Genomic DNA, 20290 nt, shown 5'->3' on the forward strand with positions numbered 1-20290 from the left:
TTTTTTTTTTTTTTTTTCCTTTTTTTTTCCTTTTTATCCCTCACCTCCTTCCCTAAATCCTGCTTCAACACAACGGACTAATTCTAGCATTCTGATCATAAGGCACTCTATTTTCCTAATGTGTTTCAAAAATCTTTTTAGGAAAAATTTCCAGATTATTCATCCACTTTTTTAGTGTCTACTAACAACTCCTTTTTTTCTCTAGAGAGTTATGAAGGAACAGGTTGTCCTTGTCTGGAGTCAAGCTAAACACATGATTTGTTTTATCAGCAGCTGGAGCAGAAGTTGAAAATGTCTTTCTGTGAGACAGTAATTTGCTACTGAAGCTCTATGGCTTATTTGCACTGATTACTCCAGGATCCTAAAACTTGCTGAAAGTTACTGAAAACACTCTTGGCAAATTATTTTATAGCACTGAGTGTCCTGCAACATAGTTTGCATAAGTAGATATGAATTCAATTGATGTGTGCCATAGGATATCCTATAGTTGTATGTTCTTGAACTGCAATATTTTCACTCAAAATATATGACTCATTGTCATTTTTTTAATCTTGGCATTATTGTGGACAAGTTGACATACTGTTAAATGTCTTTGCAGTAAGCTTAGCTTTTAAAATGCATTTTTTCCTTGTGCTATCTTTAACTAGATATACATGTCTATGTTTACAGTGGATCTCACAGACTTTGTACAATTGAATGTATGCCATTTTTATTTATATCAGTGCTTTTAATAACTATAATTTTGGAGTAATGGTGCTATCTTGTAGCGAGTTATTAATCATAGTAAGATTTTTTCTCTTCATTTGCTTTTTGTTTCATATTAACAGTTTTTTTTTTTAACACGGACACAACCCTCTGACAGTCTTCCCAAATACTAAAATCATTTGAATATGTATGCTGTGATCTGAACACTGCCCAAACCATCAAGCAATCTTCATGTAGTTTGCATTATAAAATCTCATTAAATTTTCCAAGAAAATCTATATTATGGAATTTTATTTCCTGACCATGCGTCCCCTGGATTCCTGAATTTCAGTTCAGACTGTAGATGACAATATAAGCTGCCTTTAGAAATTGTCAACATCTGAATGTTAAGTCCATTTTCCCCATGGAATAAGCCCTTAGTTCCATGAAGTATGGATTACCATTTGTATTTTTCACTAACAGTAAATGTATTTTTCTTATTAATTGTTTGCCTTAGGAATGATGAATTACATTTTTTGTTCCTTCTTACCATAAACATCTGCATTCCTCAGCTCAGCCTTCCTTGTATGTTGTTTCTTTATAAATGGTTGAGCTGCTGATGCAGGTATTGCCAAGCTAACAGTACAAATCATTTTAAAGAGGAAGCTGGCGCGTATGGCAGCCGAGGAGCACACTCTGCAGGACACTGGACAAGACAGTAAATATTCAACTTTTAATGCTGATTAAAGGAGTATAGGTAAAGAATACGTAGGTATACATAATTGGTGAGACAAATATTCACTTTATTTATATTTTATGTATTATTTTTTTTTTAATTTGGTAAATACTATCCAGTTTTGTAGTTGTCCTTGTTGATTTGTGTGATATTAAAGTATTAGTAATAATTGCCAGGAAACTATCATTAGGGAGGGTTTAGTTGATTGCTGTTTGGACTGGGAGGGATGATTTAAATTTAGTGCTAGAAACCAATTTTAGTGGCTGCACAGTTTTATCATTTGTCAGCGGTAGCTATAGTGCTACCCTGTAAGTCAGATCAAAAAAGTTCAGAGGAAGATTAGTAAATATTTATCAATAAAAATAAACATTTTATTTTTCTAACATCTTAACATGTCCTCCCCTTTAGGAGGAAGAACGTGCAAAACGTGAGGAGCTAGAGCGAATACTAGAAGAGAATAACCGAAAAATTGCAGAAGCACAAGCCAAACTGGTAAGTATAAAGTAAAAAAGTATTTTATTTTCCACTTGCTTTATTTTTCAAATTACCTGGATTGATTTATTTTTCAGGGTTACTTCAGAGACTTGGGGCAAAAGTAGGAGTAGTAATTGACTAGGTTTTAGGTACTGCCTGTCAGAAAAGTCTGTTTGGAGGGCATCCAGAAATTTTACCTTTAATCTAGAGAGAATACCAAAATTTGCTTTGTTTTAAAACAAATCTCCTGAGGTGAAATTGCAGTACCCTTTATTTCCTTACACCTTGTTCAAAATTTCTTCTATCCATTCATATTTCTCTTCCAAAAAAACAAAAGCAAACAATAAAAGCTTGAAAGTTTTTGAACTAGCTAATAGGCAACATTTCATATCATTAGTTGCATTGTTACTAACCATTAGGTAGAAAAAATACAAATTAAAAAAAAACTCGGTTGTTGTCATGTTGATTCTGACTCTTGTCAACTGCACGTATGTCAGACTAGCACTGTGCTCTGTAGGTTTTTCAATGACTGACTTTTGGAAGTAGATTGCCAGGCCTTTCAAGGGACTTTTGGGTGGACTGAAACCTCTATGATTTCAGTTAGCAGCCAGGTGCATAAACTGTTAACACCATCCACAAGCAGAATAAGTAGATACATATTTTTGGCAGTAAGTGCACCAGATTAAATTCTCTTTCCTGTTCCTAGTTTATAATCTATCAAGGAACACAGAGGCCTAAGTAATAATATAATAAAGAACAGTGTACAAGATAACAGAGCAATTTTTAAATTGTAGTAAGCCAACATAAGGAGGTTGAAGTAATGTTTTAGGACTGATCCATATTGGGTTTATTTTTCTTCTGATTCAGTTTTTATATAAAGTAGTATTTCTTGGGGTATTTTTTAGTGCATATAAAGTTTTTGGAGTCTAGAGGGATTTTCCATTTGAGAATTTTTTTTGTTTGTTTTAAGCATTCTTATATGAGGAAGGTGAAAGCTAGAATTAAAGGACAATGGTTGTAAATATTGCAAAAAAACAAAGGGGAAGATAGTTTATAAAGAAAAGCGTTTTTTCTCCATGAGGGATTGGTAGAAGATTTTTTTTGTTTTGTTTTGCTTTGTTATTCAAATATGATACTCCTGAGAGTTTAAGTAGGTATTAACTATTTTAGAAAAGATCTCATGGTAAATATCAGAAACATTTTAAATGGCTATACCTTGTCAGTAGTTAATTATACTTTTAAGAATTTATCTGATGGAAAGGGAATCAGATACAAATAGTTTTACAAAGATGTTCTCCCAGATATTTGAAATAGTGAAAGCTCAAAAATAAGGATGTTAGATAAATTATAATACAGTGTGTTTTTTCCATAGCCAAAAAGTACTTGATACAATACAGGTGAAATAGAAAATTACTAAATACAAAACATGTATATATAGTGTGATTCTGCTATTTTGGAAAAAATATATATATATATTTACACATTTCAGGAGAGAAAAATGCATAAATTGTTGAATGAAAAACCAATTTGCTCTGTAAACTTTCACCTAAATCACAACAAAAAGTTTAGAGAAAAAAGTGCAGTGACATAGCTAATTGGTCACATTAGGTGTTACCTGTATTTTTGTTCAGTTTCTCTATTTTTCTGCAAGTAATGTGTATAATTTTTATGCAAATGCAAAAATGCAACCATTGGCATGGAGTTGGATCCAACTCATAGCGAACCCTCCTTGGGTTTCTAAGGCAGTATGACTACGGAAGGTGATTGCCCGACCTTCCTTCCGAAGAGTGGCTGGTGGGTTTGAACCTCCAGCCTTCTGATTAGCAGTCAGATGCCTTAGCACTATGCCACCAAAGCTCCCTAAGTTTTATGAGCACATAAAAATAATTAAATTACTAAGCAGGTAAATCTAAGCCACACTATAGACTAATTTTTTTAAGTAGGTCCTTGTGACAAAAGTTCAAAGATTGGACCCAGTAATGACCATAATTAAAAAAATGGGTTAACTGAGCCAGATGTCCTCCTTCGTACAAGAATATCATACTGTTGGTGCTTTGGTTAAATGGTGGTACTTATTCATTTCCACTCTCAATTCCTTATCAAAAAAATTTATTTTCTCTGTCCAAAAGGAAGCAAAAAAAAAAAAAAAATAGTAACCAGTATACTTGATTTATAATATCAAACAATCCAAACATTGTTTAACTTGACTTGGCTTTTGGGCAGATTAGTTCCTAGTTCCTGAGTTAATATTGACAATGTCCTGTTACCTTCAAATATTTGAAAGGCTGTTAATATAATAATGGGAGAGTTTGATGGGGTTTTTTAATGGCACTTTACAAAAAATTTAAATTCTCTTTTCCACAATTTTTTGTGATGTATCTGAGAAAATCCCAGATAATATTCTGAAATGAGTATACCTTACTTGGAAAGTGAAGCAGTGTATGGAAAGGTTAATTAGATGTTGCTCTGGAATAACATCGATGAGTTGTTTCAGTGGGGAGAGTGACCCTCAATATGCTTCTGGTGAAGAGAGTGGTAAAACATAAACACAAAAAGAATGTTGATTTTGATTGAGTTCTTTGAAATTTTAAAAATACGTGGAAATTGTTGAGTCTTAAATCTATAGTACATTTCCTCTGTATTTCATGAACTTCTGAAGTGTTAAAGATGGGAGTATGAATGTATCATATAGATCTTCCTTCTCTTTGGGTGGAATCAAACTGCCAACAACCTTTCATCCCCTTGGACTCCCATTTCCTCTTCTTTGTATTGAAGTAGTTTTCCGCCAGTCCTTGCCAAGTGGGGAGATTTACAGTATTCAACATGCTATACCACTTTGCACCTCATTAGTTTGAGGGGAAAAAGGACCATGTTAGACACATTCCATATATAATCAACTATATATATAGAGAGAGAGAGAGCTTAAACTAGATCTTCATTTTGCAATTAAGAGATATCTCTAAAAACTGCTCTTAGGGAAAAATGTAAAAATGAGTTGGTGTGGTAAGCTGAAAAAGGGTCCTCTAAAAGACATCCACATCTTGTTTACTGAAACATATGCTACTGTTTATGATCCCAAAAAAGATCTTTGAAGATACGGTTAAGGATTTTGAGATGGGGCGTTTATCCTGGTTTATCCTGTTGGCACCTTGATTTTGGCCCATTGATAACTGATTTTTGACTGCTAATCTCCAGAGTAAATTACTGTTGCTTTGGAGTAACCCAGTTAGTGGTAATTTGTTACAGTTGCAGTTGTAGGTGCCATCAAGAGTACTCCAACTTGTAGCATCCCTGTGTACAACAGAACAAAAACACTGCCCGGCCCTGTATCATCCATCCTTACAATCCTTCCTGTGCTTGAGCCCATCATTTCAGCCATTGTGTCAGTCCATCTCGTTGAGGGTCGTCCCCTTTTTCACTGACTCTTTGCTTTTGCAAGCACAATACTGTTCTCCAGAGAATGGTTCCTTCTGACAACATGAGTGTAGTAGGTAAGATGAAGTCTGACAGTTCTCACTTCTAAGGAACAGTTCAGCTGTACTTCTGCCAAGACAGGTTTGTTTGTTCTTCTGACAGTCCATGTTATTTTCACTATTGTTTATCAACACCATAATTCAAAAGCATCAACTGGTCTTATTCCTTGTCTAACTTTCACACATACTTGTGGCAATTGAAAATACCATGGCCTGGGTTGGGTGCACCTTAGTCTTCAAAGTGACATCTTTGCTCATTAACGCTTTAAAGAGGTCTTTTGTAGCAGCTTTTCCCACTGCAGTACACCATCTGATTTCTTGACTGCTGCTTACATGGGTATTGATTGTGGATCCAAGTAAAATGAAATATTTGACAGTTTCAGTCTTTCTTCCATTTATCGTGATGCTGCTTATTGGTCCAGTTGTGAGGATTTTTGATTTCTTTATGTTGAGGTATAATCCATACTGAAGACTGTAGTCTTTGATTTCTTCAGTGTTTCCAGTTCTGTTACTTTCAGCAAACAGGGTTGTGTCATCCTTAGATTGAAGGTTGTTAATGAGTCATTCTCCAATCCTGATGCCATATTCTTCTTTATACAGCCCAGCTTCCCAGAATATTTGCTCAGTATTCAGATTGATTAAGTATGGTGAAAGGATACAGCCCTGATGCATGCCCTTCTCAATTTTAAACCATGTTGTTCTGTTTGAACGACAGCTTCCTGGTCTTTGTACAGGGAGTGCAATTAAGTGTTCTGGAATTACTGTTCTTCACAATGCTAACCCTAATATGTTATAATTCCACACAGTTGAACGCCTTTGCATAGTCAATAAAACACAGGCAAACAAACATCTTTCTGATAGTCTTTACCAAGATCCATCTGACATCAGCAATGATATCCCTAGTTCCATGTCCTCTTTTTAACCTAGCTTGAATTTCTGGAAGTTCCCTGTTGATAAACTGCTGTAACTTGTTATAGTAGCTACAGAAAATTGATGCAGATTCAGTACTAGAAAATGGGATCCTGCTGTAACAAATCCATAAAAATGTGGAAGTGGCTTTGGAATTGAATAATGGGTGGAAGCTGGAATAATTTTGAGACAAGGATTAAAAAATGCCTAGATTGCCTTAAACCTTTGTTAGGAATATAAATGTTAAAGGTGCTTCTGGTGAAGGTGCGGAAAGAAATAAGAAACATGTTACTGTCAAGTGGAGGAAAGGTGATTCTTGTTACACATTAGCAAAAATCTTGGCTGAATTAGCCTACAAGAGATTTCTAATTAGAGTGTTGAAGGTATGACCTGGTTCTTTCTGGTGTTTATAGTAAGATATGAAAGAAGGACAAATTGAGGAAACAGAAACCATTACATGATGATTGGAGGAAAATTTCAGCCTATCCAAATTAAAAAGCTAGAATTTGGAGTACAGTGTTAAGAACGCTTGCTTTGTGATAAAGTCCAACTGCATGGCTGGAAAACCTAAGCCAGGAATAGAGATGAGATTATCCTAGGATGATCTGTGGAGGGTTTCTTAAAGATAGTGGGGATCCCCTTGACATCTCCTTATTGAGAGATCTATAAGGCTTTTGAGCATGTTCTATCAGCAGAAAAACTGAGCTTGGACTAAAATGAACAGAGGACAAGATGACGGAAGGTTTCATAGACTCCGCATGTAAAATGAACTTGGATGGGATGGCAAGGCCAGGAGATATGTAAAGATACCTTGAAGATTGGGGTGATGTGGCCAGAGGCTCAGGAAAGCTAGCAGCTGCCAGGATCTGGAAGGAAAAAGGAACTGATTCTTCCCTAAAGCTTCCAAAGAGTGCAGCCCTGCCAACACTTTGTTTCAGCCCAGTGGTATTAATTTTGGACTTCTGGCCACTGTTAGAAGTTTGTATTTTTTTAAGCTACTCCTTGTGATAATTTGTTACAGCAGCCACAGGAATTTTTAAAACAGTTGGGAAGAGTATAGCATTTATGGTAGAGTGAGGATATAAACAGTGAAATGGCATAGTACATAGAAGCTTAACAATAGTATATTTGTAACATATTATACATTTTGGCAAAAATATAGTATGGCTCCAAATGTGTCACCTAAATATTTTAATTTGAAATGAACTGACGGTAGAAGTTAGGTAAATATTTTCAAAATGTGAAAGCCTTGGTCTCAATTTCTCAATTAGTAATATGATACCTGGTTTAAGACTTCATGTTAATTTATTCAGTGCAACAATTAAAATCATTTTGGGAATTAGTAGCAACATTGTGTAGGTTGGAAGAATAGAGACTAGGAGCAAGGAAGCCATTGAACACGTGTCAAAAAATGAAGGCTTGAATTAGTGAGGTAGCATAAAAAACAGTAAAGGAAGAATTGATAAAACTGTTGAATTACAGAGCATTTAGAGGGAGGAAGAAAGAAAGAAAGACCCTTCTGGTATAATCCATCATAATCAATTAACAGTCAAGCTTTATCAGCCATATGAAGAACACTTCAGACCACAAAAGGGAATGAAACATAGTAAAACCTGTGAGAGCCAGAACTGCCTTGTTTCTCTGTGCCTTTCTAGTTTTCCACCTTAGGCTACAGTGTTACCACTTTTTTATTACTTGTTTTAGTGGAAAATAGAAATTCGAGGTTTCCTTCTCTGACAGGTTTCCACCTTGTACAGGTTCTGGGTTTCACAGATCTTACTGTACTAACAACTGTTCCAGCAGCATGTTAAAAGGATTCTATACCTTGACTGAGTGGAATTTATGCCAGGAATACAAGGGTGGTTCAACATAAGAAAAATCAATGTAATAGAACACATGGAGGAATAAAAACCACGATTATCTCAAATCTAACATCCTTTCATGATGACAACACTCAGAAAGTGAGGAATAGATAGAACTTCCTCAACATAATAAAGAGTATTAGTGGGAAACCCCATTCTAACATCATATTCAACGATGAAAGACAGAAAGCCTTCCCCTCAAGAGCAAGACAAGGATGTCTGTGTTCACCAGAACTGTAATTCACATTATAAGGAGCTCCACTTGTAAGGTGGATAAGGCATTGGGCTGCTGATCAAGAGGTTGGCGGTTCAAACCCTCCAGCTGCTCCACGGGAGAAAGACGAGGCAGTTTGTTTCATAAAGATTTGTAGCCCTGGAAACCCTGTGGGGCAGTACTGCTCTGTCCTATAGGGCCACTGTAAGCTGGAGTTTGACTCGATGGCAATACTTTTGGTTTTGGTTATTCACATATTTAAGGTTCTAGCCAGAGCAAATGGGCTGGAATTCTTTAATTAAATGGAATTCTAATTGGAAAGGAACAAGTGAAACAATCTCCATTCACAGATCATCTAATCTTATAAATAGTAAATCCTAAAGAACCCATATGAAAGCTACTAAAACAATTTGAATTCAGCAAATTTGTAGGATGTAAGATCCACCAAAAATCTGTTGTGTTTCTATATAACAGCAGTGAACAATCTGAAAAGGGAATAAGATGATAATGCCATTTACAATAGCATCTAAAAGAATAAAATACTTAATGAATGAATTTAACCAACTAGGTGAAAGATTTATTCACTGAAAACTACAGAACATTTTGGAATTGTTGTTGCTGTTGTTATGTGCCGTCGAGTCGGCCCTGGCTCATAGTGACCCCTCCTTGGGTTTCTGAGGCAATATCACTACAGAAGTAGGATTGCCCAACCTTAAAGACCTAAATAAATGGAAAGATAATCCCGTGGTTATGGATTGGAAAACTTAATATTGCTAAAATGGTAGTACTACCCAAAGTGATCTACATATGCAACACAATCCCTGCCAAAATTCCAACAGCCTCTTTTGCAGCTAGGGAAAAGCTGATCTTCAAATCATAGGCAGTTATAAGGGACTCTCATTAGCCTAAACAATCTTGAAAGAACAAGGCTGAATGGCCCACACTTATGATTTCAGACTTACTATAATGCTACTACTATAGTAATCTAAAGAGTGTGGTACTTGGCATAGATAGGATTGCTACACAGACCATTGAGATAGAACTGTCAGAAATAAACCCAAACATCTGTAGCTAATTGATTTTCAAGAATGGTGCCACATCCATTTAATGGGTAAAAGAATAGTCTTGTCAATAAATCATTCTGGGACAACTTGATTACCAGTATGAAAAAAAGCGACCTGGTCCCACCTCATACCATATGCAAAAATTTACTCAAAATGGATCATTGACATCAATATAAGAGCTACAATCATAAAGTTCCACACACATGGGAATAAGTTATCATGGCTTTGGATTCTTAGGTATACCAGAAGCACAAACAGCAAAAGAAACAAACAGATAAATTGGACTTAATCAGAATTAAAAATTTGTAGATCAAAGGACATTACCAAGAAGTTAATAAGAATCTAAAGAAAGAGGGAAAATATCTGCTAATCATATATCTAAGGAGTTCTGGTGGCATAGTGGATAAGGCATTTGGCTGATAACTAGCAGAAGGTCAGCAGTTCAGATCCACCAGCTACTCTGCAGAAGGAAAATGGGGTAATCTATTTCTGTAAAGATTTATAGCCTCATAAACCCAGTGGGGTCACTGTGAGTTGGAATTGACTTGATGGCAGTGAGCTTGGTTTTGGTTTTTTAATCATATATCTGATAGGAGGTTTTAGTATCCAGAATGTTTTTAAGAAAGAAAGAAAAAAAAAAATAGCAAAATTCAACAGCCAAAAAACCTAATTAAAACTGGGCAAAAGATCTGAATAGACATTACTTTAAAAACGTAAAAATGGCCTGTGAAATATATGAAAAGAGTCTCAATACTATCAGTCATTAGCGAAGTGCACATCAAAACTGCAATGAGACATGTCACACCCACTATGGTAGCTATCAAGTAGTTATCCTACCCCTACCCTTGCACAAACAAAAATAAGTGTAGGCAAGGATATGAAGAAATTGGAACTCTGGTTCATTGCTGGTATGAATATAAAGTGGTCCAGCTACTGTGGAAAACAATTTGGCAGTTCCTCAAAAATTTAAGCATGCAATTTCCATGTTGGTAGCTGCCATTAAAAGGGCCCCCAACTCATGGCTACCCCATGAACAGCAGAATGAAATGTTGCCCATTTATGCACACTCTCTATGATTGTTTATATATCAAACCATTGTGATTCATAGAGGTTTCATTGGCTGAATTTTGATAAGTAGGTTTCTAAGCCTTTCTAGTCTACCTTCATCTGCAAGATCCACTGAAACGTATCTACCAGCATGTAGTCCTTCACAGATAACATGGGTGGTGGTTGAACATGAAGTACACTAGGAATCAGACTTTTCTCCCATATGGAAAACAAGAATTCTACCACTGAACCACCACCTAGCAGTTCCACTCCTAAGTTTATACCCCCATGGAGCTAGAGGTGTCTCTTCACTTGGCAGCTGCTGGCTGCTGAAGCTGACAAGCCCAGGGTTACCAAACCACATAGTAGGCCAATGCCAGAGACAGTCCCAACACACTAAATAATTGCACCAAATTGCCTTTTAATATTATACAATCATATATGAGTTACTAGAATGAGCCAGGGAACTAAAATTAAAAATACTGTATGTCTTAGAAGCTTAAAACTGCAGTAATACAAATTTCTTCTGAGTAGTGGCATGGCTTCGTAATAGTTCTGTTTTTCATTCTTTCCTATAACCACTCCCAATAAAGTATTTCTATCTTTGAGTGGTTTTACCTTGTAAAATTTTATATATATTCCAAGTAGAGATTGGTGGATTTCAGTATCATTATCCTGCTGATGTGTAAGAACGAGAATAGTTTAGAAAGAGATTTCTGTTTGTTTTTAAGCAGTAAACCCTCTGCATCATAGTGACCCCTCCTTGGGTTTCTGAGGCAGTATCTCTGTGTAAGTCAGTTGCCCAGTCTTCATTCCAAGGAGTGGTTGGTGGGTTTGAAGCCAGACCTCTGGTTAGCAATCAGATGCCTGGTGTACTATACCACCAGAACATCCATAAAGGGGGAGGGGGGCAGAAGATAGAGGGAGGAGTAACTAGACCTTTCAACTCTAATTGTATACTTTTTTATTATATTTATTTATTTTAAAAAATCCATCTTACCAATTAGGTGCAGGTTTGGCAGCTTCCTTTGTGAGACTGAAACATAATGACTAGGAGGGCCTGACCTAATGAATGGCTCTAGTGATATGTTAGCTTTCTTCTTAACCTTTAAGAAATCTACCATATACATGTTGGTTGTAAGTTTAGTATTGTTCATCTGTGCACAAAGACATATTCTTATAACAGTTGGGCAGAATAGTAGTGGATAGCTATTGTCTGAATAGTAGGGTCAGAGGGAAGGAAGCATCGGATCAAAGACAGTTGCTACACAGCGAGGCTAGGGTTTAGGAAAATACCTAGCAAGTAAGAAGGTATATCTTCATACCACACTTAACAGATAGATGAACTCCATGGAAAAACAACTTTTTGTCAGTTGAGGCCACTATATTAAAATGAAAGATGATTAGTTTCAGTTTCTCTGATTTTTCTCCCAGATGTACTTGAATAACATTTCTGCATGGTTTAAAGCTATAATAAAAATAAAAGGCAGGATTTTCACTTGCTCCATTCTTTTTTTTTTTAATCATTTGAGTGAAAGTTTAGAGAGCAAATTGGTTTTCCATTCAACACTTCATGCACATTTTGTGGCATTCATTGCAGTGCCCACAGTTTAACCAGTACTCTTCCCACCTCCTCCCTGTGTTTCCTGTTTCCATTTGTCCTTCTTTGCTATCCTTCCCTGACTTCTGAGCTTTATCCCTGGGCAGATACTGTCCTTTTGATCTCTCACAGTTGATTGTTCTAAGGGGTACATACCTCCTGAGTGTGTTATTGTTCACCTTACAGATCTGTCTGTTTGCCTTAAAGTTGAGCCAGATGGGTAACTTTAGGTCTAGGCTTGAAGGGTATCTGAGGGCTATAGTCTCAGGGGGTTGTACCAGTCTTTATTAGACCAGTAAGCCTGTTATTATTTGAGTTTTGTTCAACATTTTTTTCCCACTCTATCCAGGAACCTCCTATTGTGATCCCTTTCAGAATAGTCAGCAGTAGTACCCAGACACTAACTTCTGTAGTCTCATAGTCTCAAGACTGGAGGCTAGGGTTCATGTGATCCATTAGTCCTTTGGACTATTTATTTCTATGCATGTTCAATCTTCTTTGCTTTGGATGAGGAGAGACCAATAGTTTCGCACCTTAAATGGTGGCTCACAATCTTTTAAGACCCCAGTGTATAACTACAAAGTAGGATTGTCCACATTTTCTATAAAGACTTGTTATGCCAATTGACCTTGATGTCCTCGAGACTGTGGTCCTGAGCCCATAGGCCCAGTGACATGTTCCCTCAAGGTGTTTGGTTATGGCTAGGAAGTTTTTATAACTTTGCCCCCTGTGTGCTCTAGTATACATGGATATGTTTGAAGCACATAAAAATAAATATGTAGAAATACCCTTTGTTAAACCTTTATGTATTCGTAGATGTAGTCCCATTCACCTTCGCACACCTGTTGAGCTTGCATGTCCATTTGTTTTAGTTAATTATTTCATTATCAAGTACTTCTGATAGGTACTATGTGGTTAGCTCTGTGGGTAACACTATTGAGCTATATATAGTCTTAGAAATTACAGTTGCCCTTCTACACAAATATATACTTTATTTCCTAGAGAAAACTGTTTATTTAAAGATCTTAATGAAAATGAAACTTGTCATTCATTATTCTTTACCCAATTTAAAGATAATTTCAGTGCAATAGAATTGGTGTTTTCTGTCTGTTTAGGAATTTCATCTCTGGGAAGGGCAGTCTTTCTTTTGTAAGCCATGTTAGATGAGATGAACTTTAAGATTGTTTCAGTCTTTGGCACCAGAAAATAGATTGCTGCTATTTGAAAAGAGGTATCTAAAAATATTTATTTGTGAACAAAGAAAACCTGAGTAAAGAGAAGCTAGGTATATCCAGAAAGGCAAATAATTATATGGATTGGGAGGAGTGTTCACATTTTTTGTTGACATACTAGTATGGATCTACAAGTAAGATATTTTTGTATTAAGAAGTTATTATCTAACTTCTCCTGTACATTTAAAGACTTAAAATATATATTCAGCATTGAGTACTTACTATTGTTTTGAACTCAAAATTCTTTTCCGCTAATTGGGCATTTAGCAAAGGGGAATGAAATCTGCCATTTACTTAAATTAGTTTTAAATTTAAACTTGGATGGTAGGAGATTGCCAAGTAGATTTTGTTGCCTATATATGAGTTTTTACCTAGAGCAGCCTCTCTCCCTTCTTCCTCCCCTCACCATTCCTCTAGGCCTCAAGGCCAAATACAGCCCCCTTTATTTCACCTCTCTTACCTGGACTTGTCATGTCCTCTCTTGCCTTGATTTATAGGGCGAGTGGAAGAGGTAAAGGGAAATGAACTTCCCTAGTTTTGCCCTCCATATTATTTTCCTTGAGATGCTCTTTTAAAGGAAGCAATCTGTCTTTATCTCTTATTCTAGTGACATTTCTACATTTAATGCTTTACTGGAAAAATCTTGTTTTTAATTATTTGATTAAGTAAAGTGATCCTGTGGTGCAAAATTTTCTTGTTTAGAGTATAATAGTAATGCCTCCACCTTTTTTCCCTTTCTCCCAGTTCTCTATTTTCAGAAGGTATACTGAGTTATATTTTTTGTTCATTTTTCAGAATCTTCTAAATGTTTATTCAGACAGATAAACCATTATCTATTCTTAGACTCTTTTTTGCACAAAGTTGCATACGGTGCATGGTATTTGGTTCTTTGCTTTTGTTGATTAACAGTAATCAGCAAGCATGGAGATTGTTCCATTTCAGTACATAGAGAATTCTCGTTTTGTTTTTCTTTTTTTTTTTTTTAAACAGCTAGGCAGTATTCTGTTTTATAGATATTCCATAATTTTTTAACCTGCCCAATATTGGTAGATATTTGTGTTTTGCCAGTCTTGATTTTACAAACAATGTTGTATTGTATTTGTAAATATATTAATTCAGCATGTACAAGTATGCTTATGGAATAAATTACGGAAAATGAAATTGCTGAGTAAGAGTAGTAGAAAGATACAGTTTTGATGGATATTACTAAATTGTTCTTCCTAGAAATTGTAGTATTTTTCTATCCAACCAGCAATAAATGGAAATACCTGTTTCCTCTTCTCAAACTAGCCAAGAGCATATCCTATTTCATACTTCTGGATTTCTGTCAGTTTGACAGGTAAAAAATGGTAGAACTGTAATTTTAATTAGATTTCTCTTAAAGGATTTAGGTTGTAAGATTCTACTTTACAATACGTTCTTCCACACGCTACTCCCCAAGATTCTGTTATGCTTTCCTAAGGGCTGAGTTAGGAGCTCTGGTAGCATAGTGGCTAAAGCACTTGACTGCTAACCAGAAGGCTGGCGGTTCAAACCCACCAGCCACTCCTCGGAAGGAAGGTTGGGCAATCCTACTTCCGTAGTGATACTGCCTCGGAAACCCAAGGAGGGGTCGCTGTGAGTCGGGGCCGACTCGACGGCACATCACAACCACAACAACAACAACAAGGGCTGAGTTAGAATTTTAAGGCAATGTGAATCAGTTGTTTATATTGCTAAAGGCTTCCCAGATGATTGCAGTACATATACCTACTCTTGGATCATTACTGTGTCTTGATTCAGTTGCACATACCGAGATCTTACCCCAAATACAGTGTGATTATTAAAACTGCGTAAAGTTACTGACATTAATTAACTAAAGATGATTAGAAGAAAATAACCCTTCCTGTTATGGATTTTGATGCACAGATAGGATATCAGTGGAAAGAAGAATGGCATGAGCAAAAATGGAGGAAGCAGAATAGAAAGAAAACATAATTTAAGAAAACAGTAAAAATAAAGTTGGCACCAGATTAGAGAAAGTCATATATAACATGCTAAGTTAAGCTATATGTTTTGGACAGTAAAAATCATTTGAACTTTGACATTCACATAAATTTACACCAACTGTAGTAAATGGCCATAATGAAAGAACAGGACAATGAGAACATATGATAGGGGGCCTGATTTCCCGTAGGAGGTGACATTGCTTCTGAAATAGAAGTTTGGAAATAATAAAATACCAAGTACTGGGGCCTGGTATGTAAAGAGTCAGATCTCCCTCCATTTGGCCAGGGCCAAAGTCACTTCAGCCACTTGTCCACTGACAGGGGGAACCACAGTACATTGTTAGATGGACACAGAACACCAAGGAGTACAAGAAGTAAGATCCCATTGCAAAGTTCCATCAAGAATGTCAGCTGGAGGCCATCTAGATGAAACAATAGGTCTCTCCTCATCCAGAGCAAAGAAGAATGAAGAAAACCAAAGATGCATGGAAACAATTAGTCCAAGGGACTGGTAGACCATGCAATCCTTAGCCTATATGACCATGAGACTAGAAGACCTAGATGGTGACTGGCTACCACTATCAACCACTCAAAGGTGGAGGAGATCCTGGATAGAGTGGGAGAACAAGGTGGAACAAAACCCAAAATCAGTATGTATGTATGTATAAATAAGAGAGAGAGAGTTATTTGCTGGTCTGTTGGAGCCTGGTGAGACCCTGAGATTATGGCCCCTAACTCCCCTTCAGGTCTGGAATTGGCTTCCAGCCAAATAATAGGCATATGGGCTGAACATTTACATCAGGTAGGTATATTCTGTGGAATGATCAATCTTGGGAGAACAGGAGGGCAGTGTTTGTATGGGGAGACAGCTTGGGGGTTGGGAGTACATGGAAGGGGAAGGATACAGGAAAGAGATAACCATGGGGAGGAAGTCAGAAGAGAGCTGTTACATTGTAGGGGAATTATAGTCAATGTCATGAGACAAAATGTGTATGAACTGCTACATGGAAAATGAATTTGCTCTGTAAACTCACAAAAATCACAATTAAAAGAAATTTTTTTGAAATTGAGAAAAAAAAACATCATTGGAAATTTGAGGACAGGAGAAAGTAATGCTCAAAAAAGTTCAGTCTGGCACCATTGTATAGGATAGGTTAAAGGACAGAGACTGGAAACAGGGAAATCATTTTTAACCTGCAAGAGAATTATGCCCCTGAACTGGAATGGTGGCAGTTGAAATGGAAAAGAAACTCTAGATGAGATAAACATAAAAGAAATGGTCACAAAATTGGTGGCTATTCAGGCTTGTCACAAGAAGAAGTAGGCAAAATTAAGCTATATATGGAATTTAAGTGGCAGTAAGGAAGGGGGCTGGGAGCTCTGGTAGTATAGTGCCTAAGGCATTTGACTGCTAACCAGAAGGCTGGCGGTTCAAACCCACCAGCCACTCCTCAGAAGGAAGATGGGGCAATCTACTTCCATAGTGATACTGCCTCGGAAACCCAAGGAGGGGTTGCTGTGAGTCGGGTCTGACTCGACGGCACATAACAAGAACAACGAAGGAGGCTAGAGAAAGACACAGCAATCTGTTTCCATAAAGATTACAGCTTTGGAAACACTAGGGCCCAATTCTACTCTGTTCTGGTAGGGTTGCTAGGAGTTAGAATTGACTGGAAGGCAACAGGATTTATTTGGTTTTTTTTTTTTTATTTAAGACCATTGGAAGGGGGTGATAGGGTGGAAAAACTAAACTATGAAATATGTTGAATTTTGAAATATCCCAAGTCTCCCAGGTGAACGTAGAGTTCTCTGTATTCTCTACTTGTTGGGAATATGACGCCAAACCCAACCCACTGCAACCAAGTCAATTCCAACACATAGTGATCCTGTAGGACAGAGTAGAGTTGCCCCCACACGATTTATAAGGTTGTAAATCTTTATGGACACAAACTGCCACAATTTTCTCCTGTGGGGAGCTGGTGGGTTTCACATGCTGACCTGTTAGTTGGCAGCTGAGCCCTCTAAGCACTATACCACTAGGGTGAGCTAGTGGAAATAAAAAACTGGAAAAACCCAAACCCCTGGCCATCAAGTCAGTTCCAACTCACAGTGACTTCCATTGGGTTTCCAGGGTGGTAAAACCGTTACTGAAGTAGATTGCCTCATCTTCCTTCTGTGGAGCAACTGGTGGGTTTGAACTGCCAGCTTTCTGGTTAACAGTCAAATGCCCTAGGCATTACACCATCAGAACTCTATGGAAATACAAAGAGCTAGAAATACCTGAAACATGCCTCTCTTCTACCTTAGTCACCTGTCGAACTCCCATTACTTTTAATTCTGGTCTTCATTTTCTCTGGTTTTGTTTGATGATAAGGGTCTTGCATTTCTACCTATCTTCTAAAATTTAAACTGTGTTGCATACCAGTGTCCATTACCTTTCACATCATCTTCTGCCATAAAGCCTGTAATCCAATCACATTGAATATACTATTCCTTGAACAACAACAAAACAAACAAGTGATCGGGTAGAGAACCTTAGAATAATGTAGGAGGAAAGAATTTTTAAGAGACTTCAGTGAATAGAACAATGAATAAAGTGAAAGGACGCTACATTTATTGTTAAAAGTTTTTTACTTTCTGGAAAATAATTTCAGTGAAATAATGGAGATGGACGCAAAACTTGTTAAAATACTACTTTTGGAAGCAGGAATGCAGCCCATAAGACTTGCAGTGATCAAGGTCATAAAAGGGGTAAGGGGCAACACAGTGATAAGAGATTGAAAATGCAAGGGTAAAAGTTGAGTTTCTGAACCTTGGCACTGTTGATATTTTGGCTGCATAATTCTTCACAGTGAGAAGCTGTACTGTGCATTGTAGGAAGTCTAGCGATGTCCCAGTACTCTACCTAGTAGATGCATTGGCATCCTTTTCCCTACATTCCTCCCAGTTACAACAGCTAAAATCATCTGCGTACATTGCCTTATTGAGAAAATGAGCATATCTTTGAAAGGGCTGATAAGGGAGGAAATAATAAGAATGGCCTGAATTTTCCGGTAGAGAAGTTTCATTACCTGTAGGAAATAAAGGGAAAAAGAAGTTTGTTGCTTGAGGCTGTGAAGTAGTTGAAGGTACTGTGAAAGAGTTAATTATACAAGTGTGCATTAAAAATGAGATAGTGCATTAAAAAGGCTTCCTAATTTTTTCTGTTCAGGGAAAGAGCTCTTCAGGGATTCTTGTTATATATTGTCATGACAATGTAGCCTTAATGAGGGAGGGGTTCTAATTTTTTTATATACTTTTCTAATTGTAAATACAGTGTTGCTGGATTATCTGAATAAACCCTTACTTTGGTTTATACGTAGTGTGTTCTCCTGATGTACTGAAGGTATAGATAAAAATAGGTAATAGAACAAAATTCACACTGATCTCAAGATTTGTGGAAATTGCTTTCCAGTTTTAAAATGTTTAATCCTTTTCCTACGGTTTACTCATGTAAAAAATGTGTAGAAACAGTGGAAGTGAATGGTTTTTATGTGATATACCCCATTTCTGAGAGATAGTGGTATTTTTCTTCTGCTTACTGTGTGACCATTAGGTAAGTTTTAAAAAACATGGTATATTGTATGTTCACATTTTGATAAGTTGCAACCTGATTTCTAAAATATTACTAATAGAAGACATGGAATTTGTAGAACATTCTAATTTTTACTTTAATTTTTCAGGCTGAAGAACAGTTAAGAATTGTTGAAGAACAAAGAAAGATTCATGAGGAAAGAATGAAACTAGAACAAGAGCGACAACGTCAGCAAAAGGAAGAACAAAAAATTATCCTGGGCAAGGGGAAGTCCAGGCCAAAACTGTCCTTCTCATTAAAAACCCAGGATTAAATTGTAGACTCTGAACTTTTTACAAAAACAAACAAACAAACAAAAAAAAAAAATGGAAAAACTTTGTATGGTAGCTTCATGTTGAAGTGGTTTTTTTGTTTTGTTTTTCGTTATTTTAATTTGGAAAATATGGAAACTTAGCTTGTTCTAATAGGGGCTATGCTCTGCAATTCCTTTTTTTCCCTTTAACTTCCATTAAGTCAAATCCTTATCAGATCATTGTTGTCTTCTAAAAAGTGATATATTTTCACCTGTTTGGATTCTGTATTAGTGGTCTGAACAAGAACAGATCACTTTGTATAAACTGTGGATGGTCTGATAAGGTTTACTGACTCACTGACTTCAGAGTTATACTCTGTTTATTACACCATAATGCTGGTTTTGCTGACTTTTTGTTTTTTTATATATTTATAAAAAAAGGAAAAGTTGGTAATTGCATTGGAAAATTCCCAGGGTATTACTGGACCTGTGTGGTGTATTGTTAAACCAGTATCCTTGTGATACTGTTGCTCTTGATGTTCCCGATACAGGTAAGGAAACAGTTGGTCAACTCTGATAGAAAATTTATATACAGTTCAGTATTGTCTCTGTTCAGTTTGTTTTTATTTCATTGACAAAATCAAACCAGCATTCCCCACTGTGTAAATAAATGATTTTGCTGAATAAAGTAAAGTCTTAAATTCATATGTTTTAAGCAATTTTTTTTTTAAGTTCTGTTAAGTCTTAAAAGAGGGTGGTTTACTTTTTGATGGTCAGCAATTTAGAAGACTTAGAACTATGCTATATTTCCTCTCTTCTCGCTTATACTTTTAACATAGGGTTTATATGTAAATTGAATATACTTGTGAATTAGAATTTAATGGCTATTTTTACAAACACCTACTTTATGATGATAGAGCAATTATGACATCATCAGTATTACCTTTAACACAAGACTAACAGCACCTAGGGGAAAAACAATTAAATTTTCAAACTTGTGCCTCTGTTTTAGGATATTATTACCATAAATTATGATTAATAAAGACTAGGAAAAAATGTTTCTAAAAATTTATGGAATTTTAGATTATATTCAAAGTAGGCCATCAGGAAGAACTTATCTTTGTAGTTTTACAAAACGCTA

At 36.4% G+C, this 20290-nt stretch overlaps 1 protein-coding gene across 1 annotated transcript in view; it reads left to right on the forward strand.

Moving 5' to 3' along the window:
* ARGLU1 (arginine and glutamate rich 1) overlaps window positions 1-19170 on the forward strand; it is a 32682-nt gene extending 13512 nt beyond the window's left edge. The window contains exons 3-4 of the mRNA XM_007938919.2: window positions 1829-1912; window positions 19006-19170. Of these exons, the coding sequence (XP_007937110.1) occupies window positions 1829-1912; window positions 19006-19170 (249 nt within the window). The remainder of the gene's footprint in view (window positions 1-1828; window positions 1913-19005) is intronic.
* Window positions 19171-20290: the final 1120 nt, after the last annotated feature.

The sequence above is a fragment of the Orycteropus afer genome, unplaced genomic scaffold (genome assembly GCF_000298275.1).
Source record: "Orycteropus afer afer isolate SDZICR_OR568_19922 unplaced genomic scaffold, OryAfe1.0 scaffold00055, whole genome shotgun sequence".
NCBI lineage: Eukaryota > Metazoa > Chordata > Mammalia > Tubulidentata > Orycteropodidae > Orycteropus > Orycteropus afer.